General features: G+C 38.3%; 1 protein-coding gene and 1 pseudogene across 1 annotated transcript; one reads left to right on the top strand and one right to left on the bottom strand.

The window, feature by feature from the left end:
• Positions 1-10,215: 10,215 nt before the first annotated feature.
• LOC105862128 (olfactory receptor 4F15-like) lies at positions 10,216-11,148 on the bottom strand. Its single transcript, XM_020285910.2, has one exon. The coding sequence runs from the start codon at positions 11,038-11,040 to the stop codon at positions 10,216-10,218; it is 825 nt and encodes a 274-aa protein (XP_020141499.2). The 5' UTR covers positions 11,041-11,148.
• A 2,762-nt stretch (positions 11,149-13,910) lies between these two features.
• LOC105862125 (protein N-terminal asparagine amidohydrolase-like) lies at positions 13,911-17,962 on the top strand (annotated as a pseudogene).
• Positions 17,963-18,655: the final 693 nt, after the last annotated feature.

Raw genomic sequence — 18,655 nt, forward strand, 5'->3', positions numbered from 1 at the left:
ATGATGTGCACCAACTAGGGGATGGACACGCTTGAAGTTCTGACTTGGGGGTGGGGGAAGTAAGGGCAATATATGTAACCTTAACATTTGTACCCCCATAATAGGCTGAAAAAAATAAATCAATAATAAAATAAATAAATAATAAAAATACCTAACCTAGTACCTACTACATAGTATAATGGCGCAATAAATAATATATATTATATGTTGAGGGCTCTCTACATGAAAGCATAGTACATTTTCAGGTATAGGAAACTATGCCTCAAATTATGAATCCTCCATTATGATATTGTAAATAGACCTGGCTTTAAGTAAATATTTTGTGTCTATACTTGCATTCAATCACTTAAGTATATTTCCCCCCCCCAAAAAAATTTTTTTCTCCTCAGTTGAGACACTAATCAAAGACTGTTGTGTAATGCACGAAGATTTGTACTCTGACTGGGCTATACCTCTTCCACAATGGTAAGCCCTACAATTTAAAGGCATAAATTTTAATTCCCCACATGAAAAGAAAAAATTATGTCTTTTCCAACTACTTCTAATAGCATAGGATATTTTGCTTGTCATTAAGAGTGAGAGACAGGAAAAAGGTAGAAGGGCCAGGGTGCTTGAAGGGATTTTTGAAGACCATGCCCATCCAGGTATAAATTGGTGTTGACCAGCCAAGGCAAAAAAGCCAAACTATTCAATCAATACCTGTTACTCAGGAAAAGAGACTTCTCCCAAACTGCCTTTTTTTGTAAGAAACATAGAATTCTTCAGTTTCAACTTCAAGTTAAATTTCACAGATGCAGAAAGCAGGTAGTTATGCACATTAGAAAATCAAATGGCTACTCAAGACCCAATTCCTAGTCATAGTTATGTTCTATTTCCAGTCTTACCTTATCACTTATTCATTTTGTTAATTTAAAGTGGATTTGCTTACTGTGTCACCTATCAATAAACACTAATGTTGTATAAAGCAAATCTTTATCCAACATGCATACAAATACACATCAGACATTGTGTGACGCATGTCATAGAAATGGAACAAATCCTCTTATGCATGAATTGAATAGAAAGAGACAGCCACAGTGATGAGAGAAGGCAGCATAGTTATGTGGCATTGTGTACAGCTGTAAAAATTGATAAATATTAAATAAATATTAAAATACACAAATATAGGGTCTAAAGAATTCACTTCAAGCAGATTGTAAAATATGAAAAGCCAGTAAGTTTGGTGTACAGTGGGTTAATGTTGAAGCATTCAGATTAGAGCATGTAAATTGTTTTGGAGAAGAAAGGAAAATAAGATGAAAAAGGTGGTTAAGATTCATTTTTGCCTAGCATTGGGAATGTCTCAAAGATATATAGGAATTTTTAAATAAATTTAGGGAGGCAATGAAATGTGGGTACAAAGAATTAATGATGAGGCCAGTAATTAGGGAAGATGCTCTATCTATAAGTGTGATCAGTTCAAACAGAAGAAAGGGAAAACACAGAGAAGGAGTCCATCTAAGAGAATGTTGAAGTAAAGCAGATCTGGAGAGCTACGCAGAAGAACTGGGACTACATGGTTCTGGCTGCATGACAGTAGATGCAGAATAGAAATAGTGATAAGTAAAAACCCAAAGGAATTGGTGGCTTACTATACCTGGAGTGAGCATGAAGGAAAGTAAACTCAAAGAAAATACCAAGATTTAAGCATGAATAGATAAGACAATGATGGATCCATTTTCAGAAATAAGAACATTGCACATAGAATATGTGAAGATACAGAAAATATATAATCACATGTATTTTAAGCAAATAGAGTTTTAGACAATACTGAGATGTTCAGGTGGAAATCTGCAACACGATGTATGGAAAGAAGTATGGATTCAAGATATAATTGCATAGTAATCCACATAAAAGTAATAGACGAATGCATAAGAGTGAATAAGGTTCCCAAAGGAAAGAGTATATAGGAAAAAAAAAAAATTTAAAGCAAAGACACAACCATGGAAACTGTCCACATTGATAATGTAAAATAGGCAAAGAAACTGACAAATTAGGCAGATCACAGAGCTAGGAGGACAACCATGGTGGACTTGAGAAGCCAAAAGAGAAGAGGGCACCAAAGGAGAAGAAAAGAAAACAAAGGGAGGAAGTAGAAAAAATTTGTGACAGCAAAGAAAGTGGGGTGATACAGTGTGTAGAGGAGAAGTATAAGAAAATTGACATAAAAATTTACATAAATTTTCTACATTGTAAATGGGCAGTTTTGACCTAGTATAGTGTAGACACTCATTATAAATGTTAAATGAGTTCATTAATGAATGAATGATATAATAAAGGTGATAGAATTGTCAAAAATAAATTAATTAAAATCCCCATTAGAGGTTAGGTGACAAAAGCTTTAGAGAACCTACGTGCCACACGGTTGTGACACCAGCACTGCTGAACAGCTTAAAATCAATTAAAAAGAAGTCTCGGGTGGGGCCAAGGCAATATATGTAACCCAAACATTTGTACCCCCATAATATGCTGAAATAAAAATAAATGAAAAATAAAAGAAGTCTAATCATGAGAATGGCAAGGGCTGAGAAGTGGACTGGTAGGAAAGGCAGAAGGTCACAAAGGAGCGAAAGGTTTCTAGACACTGGACAGACCAACCAGGTGGCAGGACTGACCATAGAGCACACGCCACACAGGAAAGCAAATGAGAGTCCCCAACCAAAAAAAAAAAAAAATGTGGGGCTAAATGGTTGGGAAAACTCGGAAAAGAGGATGAGTAGTTTTAAAATAAACTCTGATTCTTCACTGACATTCTTCTACAGCTTTGTCCTCATTCCTTAAGGACTGATGTTCATTTTCCCCTGCCCATACCCTTCACTGGCGTACACAGCGTGTTCCCTTCACAATGCCTGATTCCTGCTCCTTTCTGCTTCTCTAGTGCCAACAGCAAATTCCCACACAGAAGGCTGACATCACACCTACTTAAGGAAAACTTATTTTCCTCATTCCCAGACATAGATCTTGGCTCACTGATTTACTCACTATATATGTTATTTCTGTCCCTCTCACTTACCTGTTTTGCCAAGGGAACTAAAAAAAAAAAAAAGCATCATTAGAGATTCAGATAGATACAGTTCTCACAAGATCAGCCAGATCCAATACATGATCACTACAGACACCCACACATAGCTGTATAAAATAATAAGGGACCTGCTAATTACAACCCCAGAGAGCAGTGACCAAACTAATGCTGCAGAAATCGGGGATTGCCAGACTGAGATCACATGGCCTGGGGAATTATTGCCTGTGGTCGTTTTGGTTTTCCCAGAGTAACCAAGCACAGAAACTCTTAATTAGGAGAAATAAAGGGTGTTTAATTTTCTTATGACAAAGAGGCCTTCTGCCATTTTCTAGGGATACTTTAAATCTTTATTTTATGATGACCAATGGGTGAATTCCAGATCTACATTAAACACTATTCTTTTAAATTTTTAATGCTGTAATTATTTCTATGATGATTACCATAATTATATTCAACTTAACCAGAGAATAATATTTAAAGGTATGAGATTGAAATATGGACATAAAAGCATATAAGTTTCTATGAAAAAAGTAGAGAGAATATAAAGGCAAACTGGTTTAAAGTAACATCAAAAATAACACTTTATATACATTTTCTACTGAATCCTCACAACCACACTGTGAAACAGATGTTATTATTGCCACATAATCACAAATTATTTATCATCAAAAATTACACAGATATTAAAAGGTTAGGCCATACATGAATTTAGGACTCTTTCAAAAATTTCCTTTCTCCTACACCAAACCTCTTTAAATTATAGAAAAGTCACAATGTTACCCAACATATTCATGAAGCACATATGACCTTAAATACAAATTTCAGGCAAGTACAACAGCAAAAATAAATCTTTAGGTCAACCTCAATGATGTAAATAAATTCAGACTTCCAACCTAAGTTTCCCAACTTGAGATGCTTCTTTCTCTCTCTTCCTTTAACCCAGAAGAAACAAAAACGTGAGCTACAGCTTTACAAAGACTAGGAACTGTCTGTAATTACAAGCCACAACACATGAAGAAAACCTTATGTACAACAAAAATTGAAATAGGGCAAGCCTAAAAACCAAAATAAAGTACATGTTTCTAAAGATATTGAGCTAGTCAGGAAGCTCAGCAGTCTCTAAAAGAGGTAGATACACTGAGGACAAAAAACAGTCATCTTTACTTGGAATGGAAACATTGGAGCATATGAACTCTCACTACACAGAGATGGGGAAAAGGAGCTTAAAGAGAAACGTGCAGACTTATCACCTTTGAAATAATTAGGACGTGTGTGGTGTGTAATGGAAGAAAAATCAAGGCAAGAGGAGGGGGAAACAGTCATATAGACTAGACAGCAATTGCCATTCTATAATAAAAAGAAAAAGGATAAATCACAAAACACATGACAAAACTAACAAATATGTCTGCACTCTGAGCCAGTAGTTAACCCCGTAGCCCAGGAGAACCATCCCAAGAGATAAGAGGTATTTTGGAGACAGCATTCCAACACTCAGCGGCCTTCTATCATATCTCACTGTCACCCCTAGCTCCTCTTCACAATATCCTTTCACAAATATCTAGACTATCCAAAGATTAATAATATTATACAATATAACTGTGTATCATAATTTTATTATAAAAATAAAACAGGTGATGACCTATGTAAAAATACTGGAAGAAGAAAGAAAAGGAAAAATTACATAAGGTACAGAGCATACACATAATAGAAGATTATACCATGAAGTAGTGAAGATTACAAGCAAATATTCTAAGTCTTTTTAAAATATGCCTTCTCTAAAATATATATTCTCTGAAATGACATTTGGAAGACATGAGTGAAAAGAAATAAATAATTGTAAATATAAGGTGATAAAAAATAATCTGTCAAAATTCAAGGTGCATTAAATCAATCATGAAAGAAATAAGATCAATAAAAGCAGGGGAAAAAAAATAGTGAGAGGAAAGATTAATGCTGCCAAAAACATGGTCAGGAATATAAATGACAGACTCAAACATCCTGAGCAAAATGCATCTGAGCTGACACCAGTGACTTGGTTGACTAAAAGAGTACAGCAGATGTGACATCCTAGGACTTCTGATGGGATTTCTGATTGTCAGGCAAGTGTATATTTAACTTAAAAGAAACTTCTAAATGGTTATCCACAGTGGTTATACCATTTTGAGTTACCACCACTATTGTATGATAGTTTCAGATACTCCATAACCTCAAGAGAACTTGGAATTAGCAGTTTTTCTTTTCCCTTATTTATTTGATTGATTAATAACTAACAGTGTTGGGAATCTGTCTATGTGCTTATTTTCTATTCACATATCCTCTTTGGAAAAGTATCTGTTCAGATCTTTTGCAAATACTTAAGTTGGGTAATTTTTTTCTTGTTATTAAGTGTTCTTTTTACATCCAAAATACAAGATGCTTCTCAGATATATGATGTACACATATTTTTCTACCATTCTGTGGTCTCTTACTTCATTAACATAACAGAGATTTTTAATTTTGATGATGTCCAATTTATAAATTTGTGACAACACAAACTCAATGGAATTTTTAAAAATTTGAATAACTAAAGTATAAAGGGGTTGCAAAAAAATGAAAAGTTTAGAAGTCAGAGATAGATGTGGTACATGGAACAATGATAAAAGGTATTTATACTATTAATAATATTTACACACTTTTTAACACTACATTGGAAGCCAAAATATTTGGTTTGTGAAACTCTCACATGATCCTTTTGAATAAAAATTGTACTCATTACTAAATCAAGGCCAGAATGCAGTGAGAATAAAGGTGATAAAATTTGGGGGATAAGTAAAGCCTTGTGCAGCACAATTTAAATCATCATCTATAGAGATTTAATAATAAGTGAGTCATTCAATAAATAGAGTTGGAACACTGGCAAGTCATTTGGAAAAAAAAAGTAATACTATATAACTCAAAGTAAATTCCAGATTAATTAAAGGCTTAATTATAAAACCTAAAACTAAAACAAAAGGAAACAAAATTATGATTATACAATATTGGAGTATTGTTTTTCTTTTTATCTCAATTGGGATTAGGAAAAACTGTACTAAGTGATGAAACCCAAAAGCTATAAAAAAAATTATAAATTATACTACATAAATTCATATGGGAAAAAAGCTACCAATCAAAACAATAAAATAAAAACTGGAGAAAATATTTTTAATTTGTGAATTAAAGGTCAACATTTTTATTATACAAAGTAAAATCTAAATGACTTCATTAAAATATGGCAAAGAAAATGAACAGGCAGCTCAGAGAAAAGTAAATATTGAAAGGAAAAATAATGGCAGACCAGAAGCAGCCTGCCAGCTCGCTGCTCCCAAGGAAAGAAGTGAAAGATACAGGCAGCTGCCTACATAAGGATCCCTCTTCTATGAAGCAGCATTGTGAAATCACAGAGAAGCAACAGACACTCAGAGTGAGGGAAAAAAAAATGTGACAGGGTGAAAATGTGACGGGGTGATGCATATAACAAGATCAGAGGAGGCCCGGGAACAATAGGAGGACAGAGCACGGGGCTCATTGTGCTAGCACAGTGCAAACTCCAGGAGGGCTCTTACCACCCCCACAGACCTCTGCTTGGTTGGACTGGGGACCTGCCTGGAGTCCGTGCAGAGCCGTTGCACCAAACAACGGGCTCGGAGAGGATCAGGCAGCAGTTAAAGACATCCTGAGCTCTCGGGTGCGCTGTGCCTGATCTGCACCGGGCTGGGGAGGGTGTGCACTGACTTGTGGCTTCCCTGAGCCATACCCGGTGACTTAAAGTCAAGTACTTCTTCCCTGGAGCACAAAGGGATCTGAGCATGGGAACTGATCAGGGGGCAGCAGAGTCTGACCTCTGAGGGGCTTTGGGCAACTGCTTTACCAGGCTCTGGGTGGGGAGTGGAGAACTCCATAGTCCCTGGGCTGCCGAAACTGGGTCTCTGAGCCTGTGAAACAAACTGCCACTTGCTCGCCCAGTTCTGCCTTCAGGCCCCAACTTCTCTTGACTGCTTGGTCCTGATCCCGCCCACCAAGTTGGATCAGACCCGCCATCGATTCCGGCCCTGCTTGGCCTTGCTTCTTGGCTCCTCCTGGACTCTGCTCAGAAACTCTACTTCTAGATCCTCCCCAGTCCCGACTCTGAGGCTCTCACATTGAAGCCTGAGACTCCACTTCTGGTGGGAGCCTGAGAACACCCACCAGGCCCTAGACACCATTCCCAAGTCTCCAGCACTGCACCTGGAACCCCGGGACCCCAAGACTCCACCCCAGAGCCTCCCTCGCCATTGCAGGGCTGGAAGAACTGCTCCGAAGTCCAACGCCCTGCCTGGGACTCCCAGCCTCAAGTCTCCAGTACACTGCAACCCAGTTTGAGCAAAGGCACACAGCCTGAGAACCCAACCGCATCCAGCTGCTACTGTTATCTCTGTGGGGAAAGCAACTCCGCACAACAGCAGCCTCAGTGAAGAGGGTCTCACCAGGCTCCCAACTCAAACATCCTACCAACACTCAACCCAAACAGCATTCAGCACAGGCTTGCACAGGGGCAATCTCAGGTGAACAGAACAAATCAGAACAGCTGCATTACAAGCTTCTAGTACACATACCCCTCCCTCTGCCAAGTCAACATTCCAGAGTGGGGAGCAAAGAAGAGCGCCATCTAGTGACCTCCCCTTACTCTAACTAAGTAAGAGAGTTTCCAGCAAGGAACAGGAGCCCTGCAAACCTATACAAGCCCTGAGTTGAGAAAAGAGGTCTCAGATGAGAAGAAACCAGCGAAAGAACCCTGGCAACATGAAAAATCAAAACAGGTAAACATCCCCAAGGGATCACAATGGAACTATAGCAGTGAACTCCAAGTACAAGAAAGTGTCAAAGTGACTGAAATGGAATTCAGAATATGGATGGCAAATAAGATGAACAGAATTGAAGATAAAGTTGAAACCCAACAAAAATAAACCCAAAAAATATTTCAGGAAATTAATGAAAAAGTCACTAAAGAACTAGACAAAATTATGAAAGATATAATAGAACTTAAAGAAATGAAAGCATCATTCAGGGATTTCTAAAATGCAACAGAAATTTCCAGCAACAGATTAAACCAAGGAGAAGAAAGAATCTCCAAGCTTGAAGACAAGGCTCGCAAGCTAACCCAATCATTTAAACAGGCAGAGAAGAGAACAACAAAGGCAGAGCAATCACTTAGAGAGATATGGGACTATAGGAAGCAAACCAACATACAAATTATAGGTATCCCTGAGGGAGAAAAAGAAAGCACTAAAACCCTGAAAAATCTATTTGAGGGAATTATTGAGGAAAACTTCCCTAGTATCACCAGATATCAGACATCCAGATACAAGATGGTCATCAAACTCTGGGAAGATTCATAGCAAACAGGACATCTCTAATACACATAGTCATCAACCTGGCCAAAGGCAAAATGAAAGAGAAAATTCTACAAGCAGCTAGATGTAAGCAACACCTGACCTACAAAGGAAAATCCATCAGGATAACAGCAGACATCTCAGTGAAAACCTTGCAAGACAGAAGGGAGTGAGCCCCCATCTTCAATCTTCTTAAACAGAACAACTGCCAGCCTAGAATTTTGTATCCTGCAAAACTAAACTTCTGTCTACCTTTTGCCTGCCTAAGACAGGACTCTAATCTCATTGTGGGTCAAAAGAACCTCATTCCAGAGAGGGCCCTGCCATATACCCTGGAGGCTCTGGAGGAAGGAATGCTATACAGAGAAGCTGGGAAGAATCTGAACAGACAGGCCTTCCTGGGCTTAGAACATGTATTTTTGTTCAATCACATTCCTACACAGTTGTCAATGATGCCTTTGTTACATTATTAACTAAGCCTCCATAAAAACTCAAGAGGACGGAGTTCAGAGAGCTTCCAGATAGCTGAACAAGGAGAGATTCCTAGATGGCGGCATGCCCTGAGAGGGTGTGAAAGTTCCATGCCCCTTCCCTTACCTTGCCCCATACATCTTCAGCTGTATCTTTTGTAATATCCTTTATAATAAACCAATACGTGTGTTTCCTTCAATTCTGTGAACTGCTCTAACAAATTAATTGGGCCCATAAAAAGGTTGTGAGAACCCCAACTTCTTAATCAGTCAGAAGTTCCGTAGATCCACACTTGTGACTGGGGTGGGGGGGCAGTCTTGGGAACTGAGCCCTCTCCCCGTGGGATCTGACGCTATCTCCTAGTAGATAGTGTGAGAACTGAATGAGAGGACTCCCAGCTAGTTTCTGCTGCTTGCTGTATGGGAAAATAAACCCCTGCATTTGGTCACAGAATAATTCTTCTGTGTTGAGGATTGTTGTGCTACAAGAGCAGAGGACAAATACGGTTTGAGAGTTTTCCCTAAATAGCCTGGGTTTAAACCCAAATCTACCGTTTACTAACATTAGGCAAGTTATTTGACTTCTCTGTGCCTCCATCAACCAATCTGTACAATGAGGGTAATAAAACTATCCATCTCAAGGACCACTGTGAGTACAAATGAATTAATACTAAGAACAGTGTCTTACATATAGTATATACTCTGTAAATATTTCTCTCTTTTTTTTAACCAATGACATGAAGAAGGAAGTAGTAAACTACAAAATCTTTAGTTCTGCAGGTGACACAAAGCAATGAAAATACATACCAGAATACAAGTGGACCACAAATCCTAAAGATAACTGCTGCATTTTACTCATAACCAAAAGGCTGAGATAATAACACAGAACAAATAAAAAGGGAATTATGGAATGTAAACAGTAAAGCATGATGTTAATAAGTATATCAGTTATAGGGCAGGACAGCTTGAAAACTGCAGCACAGTTATCCTGAGAAACAAACTTATTTACAACATTGTTTAATATATGTGAACAATATTATTAGCATAATTATTTGGGAACTAAAATGTAAGAGTTAATATAATCTTTGGTTTCTATATATTGTATTAAAAAATCCTTCTTTCTCTTCAAGGAAGAATGTCACACAGTCTTCAGTGGGAACAAAATAAACCCACTATATGGCAATGAAGGTCTGTGAATGATCCAAGTGATTCATAGTAGAAAGTCCCTTCTTTATGAGGTTTGCCTATTAGGGACTTCCAATAGTCACTTGGAAATTTTGTGTTTCAATAAAGCTATTTAAGTGATTTTTCTAAAACCCATAAGCTGACTGAGCACTTTCCTAATGGCTATCTTCATCTCTCTGTTCCTGAATGTGTAGATGACTGGATTTAGAAAAGGAGTCAAAACTGCATCAAATATGGCTAGAAATTTATCCAGAGGTGTTGAAGGAGAGGGCCACATATAGAAAAAAATCAGTGGACCAAAGAATAAAACCACAACAGTAACATGAGCTGTGAGAGTGGAAAGAGCCTTTGATGAACCCTCTGAAGAGTGTTTCTGAAGTGTGGCCAGGATGAAAATGTAAGAGAGGATGAGCAAGAAGAAAGCACCCAAGGAAATGAACCCACTATTAGCAGTTACCATGAACTCCAATTTATAGGTATCTGTGCAAGCAAGTTTGATGAGCCGAGGTATGTCACAATAAAAGCTGTCCAATACATTAGGGCCACAGAAAGGCAAGTTTACAACAAAAGCCAACTGAATGAATGAGTGAATGAGACCAATGGCCCAGGCAACCACTAAAATCAGAATGCACATTCGCGAGTTCATGATGGTCAGGTAGTGGAGAGGCTTACATATAGCCACATATCTGTCAAAGGCCATGGCTATAAGCAGCACTATCTCTGTGCCCCCAACAGCGTGGCTAAAGAAGATCTGAGCTAGACAGCCTGCAAAAGAGATGACTTTCCGCTTCCTGAAAAGATCACAAATCATCTTTGGTGCTGCGATGGAGCAAAATATCAGATCGATGACAGAGAGGTTAGCCAGCAGAAAATACATGGGGGAGTGCAAGTAAGGGTCAGAGGTTACAGTGACCACTATGAGGAGGTTTCCCATCATACTGGACACATAGAAAAGACAAGAAAAGAAAAAAATGAAAATCTGGATCTCCCAGGAATTTGAAAGTCCCAGGAACACAAATTCAGACACTACAGAGTGGTTGGCTTTATTTATTGGCTCATTCAGGAGGTTCACTCCCATGTTACCTAAAGAGGAAAAAATGAAAAAATTCAAATTAATCATAATTGTATTCTATTAATAAAATCTATTTAAAGGTATATAAAGTATAGAAGTCAAATATTACCTGGGCATCGAATAACATTTTTTTGGCCACTAAAGCTGTTGTTACATATGACAGTAAGTGAATTGCCGCTTAGGCTTGCTAACTTGAGAGACAGTGAATGATCTAGTGGACCGGTACCCATAGTGCACCTGATGAAACCAAAATGAAAGGGCATTTGATGTTAAATTTCTGTATCAATGTTAACCATCCTTTAATCATCAATGTTAGCCATCCTCTTTCTAGAGGAGTAATATAACCCATAACATACATATACTAGTTAGACAAAGAAATAACAGAAATTTGTAAGAACCTATGGCTCAAATTTTGATATTGTTCAACTATAATGAGTTTGATGAGATACAACCAATGGAAGAATTGGACAAGGAAACAGGAAAAAAGGGAAATGGGCCAGATAACCTTTAAAAAAAAAAGGAAGGCCAGGGGGTGGGAACAAAGCAAAGAACTGAAAACCAGAAGACATTAAAGTGTATGACTTGTGCCTTCAGAGTCTCAGAGACAAGAGTTGCTCCTGGTTGAATACACAAAGCTAGAGGAAGGCATTCTACTGTCCTTGAAGGTTGGTCAGTGAACTCTGAGCCATTTTTTGCTTTGGGTAAACTGAGCTCATTCTAATAGAACGCTTTCAATCTTTTTCTCTCCAAGACTTTTCTCCACCATGTTTTCTTTTGCTTTTCTTAATTAAAGGACATTAAAGTTACAAACTATGACTCTTTTGACATTTGCTCGCTACACAACATAATTTCTTTTGTAGATTCACATGGATTTGGTCAGTCTCCCAGAAGAGATTCTTATATATTTTAAAGTTTAAGTTGAAGAAAACGGAGAAAAAGAGTGCCCTACTAATAAAGCCATAGAAATAAAATAGAATTTTTGATCCAGCCACATCAGTAGAATGTCTAAATTAGCTAAAAACATAATACTTGAGAATTCAATATTCGTCTTTTTTTTGGCTATTCTTATGCTTTATCATTCTGACAATCCAAAACTTCTTCCCTGCTCCCAAATGAGTTTTCTGATTGTTTGTTTTAAGCCTACATCCACTTGTCTATTTCTCTATAAAAGGAAATATATAAGTGTTATTATGAACCCTCTCATATAAATACTTACTGAACTTGAATTAAATAAATCAAACTAAGTTGCCCATTCCTTTCACCTTTCCTCTAGGTCAATTTTCATGCTCCTGGATTCCTAAATTTGTTATTTTTCCCTGAAACTTATCTACTTCTATTTTACACTGTAGTGGCCAAAATCAGAGAGAAAAAAAACACAATTAAATGCCCAATAACTATACTATCATAGCAGAAGAATTGATTCCCCCATCAATACCATTCTAGCAGTTTTTCTCATCACAGCTGAAAATGATGATAGGTCTGTAATCAGGCATGCAGGTAAGGACAGGTGGGCTCTTAGACAGTTTACCAGTCAATCCTCCAAATTCTGTGCATATAATTTGGTTTTGGTCCCAATAAATGCCATAACACACTAGTCTCTAGTGGTCTTCTTCCTGTTTTAACTTTTCTGCAAAGACAGAAATAAAACAGAGCAAGTGGTATCGGATTTTATTACTTTCCCTTTGCTTTTATCAAACAGGTTAATGAGATAAAAAAAAAATAAATCCTTTTCTAAATCATCATTTGAACCCCCAAATCCCTTGCCTATGTTTAAAATACTGTCTTGTGCTGATCTTGACTCTCCTTCATAGTTTTAGTTTCACCCTAGAAACCCATGATACATTTCCACAACCATGTAAAAGTCAAAGTCAGTTATTTGCCTTTCTCCACAATCTATAGCACTTTATGTACCACCTAATGTGACCTCTTCCTTTTTCCCTACATTATAACTACCTGACCACAACCAAAAACTTATCTAATATCTATAAATGTAGATTCTGCCACTATACCTATTTTCTGAAACTGAATTTAATAAACCAAGTCAATTTTTTTCCTGTTGTTATCTTGACTTTATATTTTTCACCTACCTCTTCCCAGACCACAACATCATCAGGTAATAAGAGTATCTTGGTAACTGAGCTTCTGTTTGTGCCACTGCTATTAAATAAAAAGCTGAAAGAATTTTTTTTAAAAAAAAAAAAAGGTAGTTAATTAACAGCACTGAAGAGTAATGACCAGGTACTGCTGCAGAAACCGGGATTTGCCAACTCTGCTAATGTGATCATGTGATCAGGGAAATTGTCCCCAGAACCTGACTGGCTTGGTAAGAACAACCAAAAGAATAAATCTTTTAACAAGTCACTGGAGAGGAAACAAAACTGAAATTAGATGTTTCAAGAGCATCACCTTTAGCAATTTTATCTGCCAATTTTGACTCTGTCATTGGTGGTTCAAAATAAAACAGAATGCCTGGGGAATGTGAACATACTTAATCAAAATCACATGGATTTCACTACAAATTTCAATCAGGTTAAGCACACACAATGCAGAATATGCAGTAGAAATTACTTGAATCTCTTTCACATTTAAAAAATGGCATACAATGTACAATCTCTAAAATGACAACAAAAGTCAATTTTAAAGAAAAAGCCCAGGGGCAGGGGCAGGGGCAGCGGGCTGCCCGGGGCTGGAGAGGCAGCTGCCTCCCAGGGCCTGCCCGGGCAGACGCCTCTGCGATGCTGCAGCTCGTGGTGGGGCGGCGAGTGTGGCTTCCTCAGTCCGTCGAGGACCTGGTCCGAGCCCACCAGCCTCCAGAGGAAAGAGCCAGACTTCTCAGAGGTCAGTCTGTTCAACAAGTGGGAGCCCAGGGCCTTCTGTATGTTCAGCAAAGAGAGCTTGCAGTGACCTCCCCAAAGGATGGCTCCATCTCCATTCTGGGTTCTGAGGATGCCACCACTTGTCACATTGTGGTCCTGAGGCACACAAGGTCATGGGGCTACCTGCCTGACACACTGTGATGGAAGCCACACCAAAGCTGAGGTCCCCTTGATCATGAACTCCATAAAATCCTTTTCCGACCACGCTCAAGGTGGAAGGCTGGAATTGCACCTCCCACCAAGGTGGGAGGCTTCAGTGACGATAGGCAGTTGTCACAAAAACTTACTCATCAGCTTCTCAGTGACTTTGATGGACAAGAAGAGGACATTCACTTAGTGACATTATGTGTGACAGAATTAAATGACCGAGAAGAAAATGAAAACCACTTTCCAGTAATTTATGGCATAGCTGTTAATGTTAACACTGCGGAGATTTACAGAGCCGCCTTTCAAGACCGAGGTCAAGAGAAGCAGCTGCGTGCTGCAAGGGCTTTAACAGGAGGACCGATGAGTAGCATCTGCGACGCAAAGACAGAACAACTTCGCATAGAACCATTTTCCTGGGTGCCATTTCCACATGTGGATTTCTGGTTGCAGCAAGATGATAAGCAAATACTAGAGAACTTTTCCACTTCACCTTTGGCCGAGTCCCCCACACACACACACTTTGTTGAACATATTAGATCTACCTTGATGTTTTTAAAAAAATACCCATCTCTATAAACAAGATTGACACGCCATTGGCTAAGCTAACGAAAAGCAGAAAAGAGAAATCTCTAATAAGCTCCATCAGGAATAAAAAAGGAGATATCACAACTGATCCCAAAGAGATACAAGATACAATTTATGAATACTATAAAAATCTTTATGCACACAAACTGGAAAATGTGGAGGAAATGGACAAATTTCTAGAAACACACAGCCTCCCTAGGCTCAACCAGGAAGAAATAGATTCCCTGAACAGACCAATCTCAACAGCTGAAATAGAAACAGCAATTAAAAATCTCCCTAAAAAGAAAAGTCCCGGTCCAGATGGCTTCACACCTGAATTTTACCATACTTACAAAGAAGAACTGGTACCTATCTTGCAGAAACTATTCCACAACATCGAGAAGAACGGAAACCTCCCCGACACCTTTTATGAAGCGAATATTACTCTGATACCAAAACCAGGAAAGGATGCAACAAAAAAAGAAAACTACAGACCAATATCCCTAATGAATATAGATGCAAAAATTTTCAACAAAATCTTAGCTAACCGAATCCAGACACTTATCAAAAAAATAATCCACCACGACCAAGTGGGCTTCATCCCAGGGATGCAGGGATGGTTCAACATACGTAAATCTATAAATGCAATTCACCACATAAACAGAAGCAAAAACAAAGACCACATGATTCTTTCAATAGATGCAGAAAAAGCTTTTGACAAAATTCAACACCCTTTCATGATACGAACACTTAAGAAAATAGGCATAGAAGGGACATACCTAAAAATGATACAAGCCATATATGACAGACCCACAGCCAACATCATACTGAATGGGGAAAGATTGAAATCATTCCCACTTAGAACTGGAACCAGACAAGGCTGCCCACTATCTCCACTTCTGTTCAACATAGTGCTGGAAGTCTTGGCTACAGCAATCAGACAGGAAAATGGAATCAAAGGTATCCAAATAGGGGCAGAAGAGATCAAACTTTCACTGTTTGCTGATGATATGATATTGTATCTAGAAAACCCCAAGGATTCAACCAAGAAACTCCTGGAACTGATCAATGAATTTAGTAAAGTCTCAGGATACAAAATTAATACACAGAAATCAGAGGCATTCATATACGCCAACAACAATCTAATTGAGAACCAAATCAAAGACTCAATTCCCTTCACAATAGCAACAAAGAAATTAAAGTACCTAGGAATATATTTAACCAAAGAGGTAAAAGACCTCTACAGGGAGAACTATGAAACACTGAGGAAGGAAATAGCAGAGGATGTAAACAGATGGAAATCCATACCATGCTCGTGGATCGGCAGACTCAATATCATCAAAATGTCTATACTACCCAAACTGATCTACAGATTCAATGCAACACCTATTAAAATCCCATCAGCATTCTTCACAGGTATAGAAAAAATAATTTTACGCTTCGTATGGAACCAAAGAAGACCCCGAATATCAAGAGCAATTCTAGGCAACAAAAACAAAATGGGAGGCATTAATATGCCAGATATCAAACTATACTACAAAGCTGTAGTAATTAAAACAATATGGTATTGGCACAAAAACAGGAATATTGACCAGTGGAACAGATGTGAGAATCCTGATATAAAACCATCCTCATATAGCCATCTCATCTTTGACAAAGCAGACAAAAACATACGCTGGGGAAAAGAATCCCTCTTCAATAAATGGTGCTGGGAAAACTGGATAGCCACCTGTAGAAGGCTAAAACAGGACCCACACCTTTCACCTCTCACAAAAACCAACTCACGCTGGATAACAGACTTAAACCTAAGATATGAAACTATTAGAACTCTAGAGGAAAAAGTTGGAAACACTCTCCTAGACATCGGCCTGGGCAAAGAGTTTATGAAGAAGTCCCCAAAGGCAATCACAGCAGCAACAAAAATAAATAAATGGGACATGATCAAACTACAAAGCTTCTGCACAGCCAAAGAAATAGTCATGAAAGTAAACAGACAACCCACAGAATGGGAGAAAATTTTTGCATCCTATGCATCCGATAAGGGACTGATAACTAGAATATACTTAGAACTCACGAAAATTAGGAAGAAAAAATCAAATAACCCCATTAAAAAGTGGGCAAAGGACTTGAACAGAAATTTTTCTAAAGAAGACAGAAGAATGGCCAACAAACATATGAAGAAATGCTCAACATCTCTAATCATCAGGGAAATGCAAATCAAAACCACAATGAGATATCACTTAACCCCAGTGAGAATGGCCTTTATCAAAAAATCTCCAAACAATAAATGCTGGCGTGGTTGCGGAGAGAGAGGAACACTCCTACACTGCTGGTGGGACTGCAAACTAGTTCAACCTCTGTGGAAAGCAATATGGAGATACCTTAAAGCGATACAAGTGAATCTACCATTTGATCCAGCAATCCCATTGCTGGGCATCTACCCAAATGATCCAGTGACACTCTACAAAAAAGACACCTGCACTCGAATGTTTATAGCAGCACAATTCATAATTGCAAGGCTGTGGAAACAGCCCAAGTGCCCATCAATCAAAGAATGGATTAATAAAATGTGGTATATGTACACCATGGAGTACTATTCAGCTCTAAGAAACAATGGTGATATAGCACACCTTATATTTTCCTGGTTAGAGCTGGAACCCATACTACTAAGTGAAGTATCCCAAGAATGGTAAAACAAGCACCAGATATATTCTCCAGCAAACTGGTATTAACTGAGTAGCACCTAAGTGGACACATAGGTGCTACAGTAATAGGGTATTGGGCAGGTGGGAGGGGGGAGGGGGGTGGGTATATACATACATAGTGAGTGAGATGTGCACCATCTGGGGGATGGTCATGATGGAGACTCAGACTTTTGGGGGGAGGGGGGAAAATGGGCATTTATTGAAACCTTAAAATCTGTACCCCCATAATATACCAAAATAAAAATAATAATAAAAAAAAAAGGTAAAAAAAAAAAAAAAATACCCATCTCCAACTAACACACTGTTTCCTGGAAGTACAGCTCTACTCTACAAAATAAATGAAGATGGTGGCTTATGGGAAAAGATCTCTTCTCCAGGAAGCTAAAAATAGGAATTATCAGATAAAGCAACTTTTTGGCATGACAAAGACCACTGTAGGGGCTGGAAGGAATATGGATTTGGAACCTACATCCATTGACTCTTAGGTCTCCTTCCTTACTTGATGTCTTTCAGATAACTTTCGAAATAAAATCTTACTTTAGCAAGAAAAAAAAAGAAAAGAAAAGAAAAGAAAAAGCCCAAATGATTGTAAGTCCCTTGATAGCTAGTACCTAGATATGGAGTTTATTCATTCAACCCATTCTTGACAATTACCCATATGCCAGTCCCTGCCCAAGTAGCTGGGAGCTCAGGAGGAGACATATACATACAAATGAAGTGTTTTAATCCAATCTGGATAATAGCTCTACTAATAGCATGTTCAATGCTATGGGTAGGAACACAGAAGAAAAAAAACCCTAAACCTACCTGGGTGAAACTAGGTAGATTTCCTAGGGAAAGTAATACTTGAGTAGAGGCTTAAGAGAGAAAGTTACGAGGGGAGGTGGGGTTAATTCCAGGAAGACCTAATAGCATGCAGAATGAGGTGCGGCATGTTATGGCATGTTTGAGAAACTATAGTTGTTTAGTACTAAAGGAATATTAGGTACAGGGTAGAGAGTGGTAAGAGAAGAGTCAGAGAGCTTTCAAAAAAACATGTACACCTAAAATTATGAAACTTCTAAAAGAAAACATTGGGGAAATGCTCCAGGACATTTGTCTGGGAAAAGATTTCTTGATTAAAACCTCAAAAGCTCAGGCAACCACAGCAAAAATTGACAAATGGGGACGTATCAAGCTAAAAAAAAA

The sequence above is a fragment of the Microcebus murinus genome, chromosome 6, assembly GCF_040939455.1.
Source record: "Microcebus murinus isolate Inina chromosome 6, M.murinus_Inina_mat1.0, whole genome shotgun sequence".
NCBI lineage: Eukaryota > Metazoa > Chordata > Mammalia > Primates > Cheirogaleidae > Microcebus > Microcebus murinus.

Excerpts from the sequence above, each read along its gene's own strand:
- LOC105862128 (XM_020285910.2), bottom strand. The coding sequence starts at position 11,040 with ATGATGGGAAACCTCCTCATAGTGGTCACTGTAACCTCTGACCCTTAC.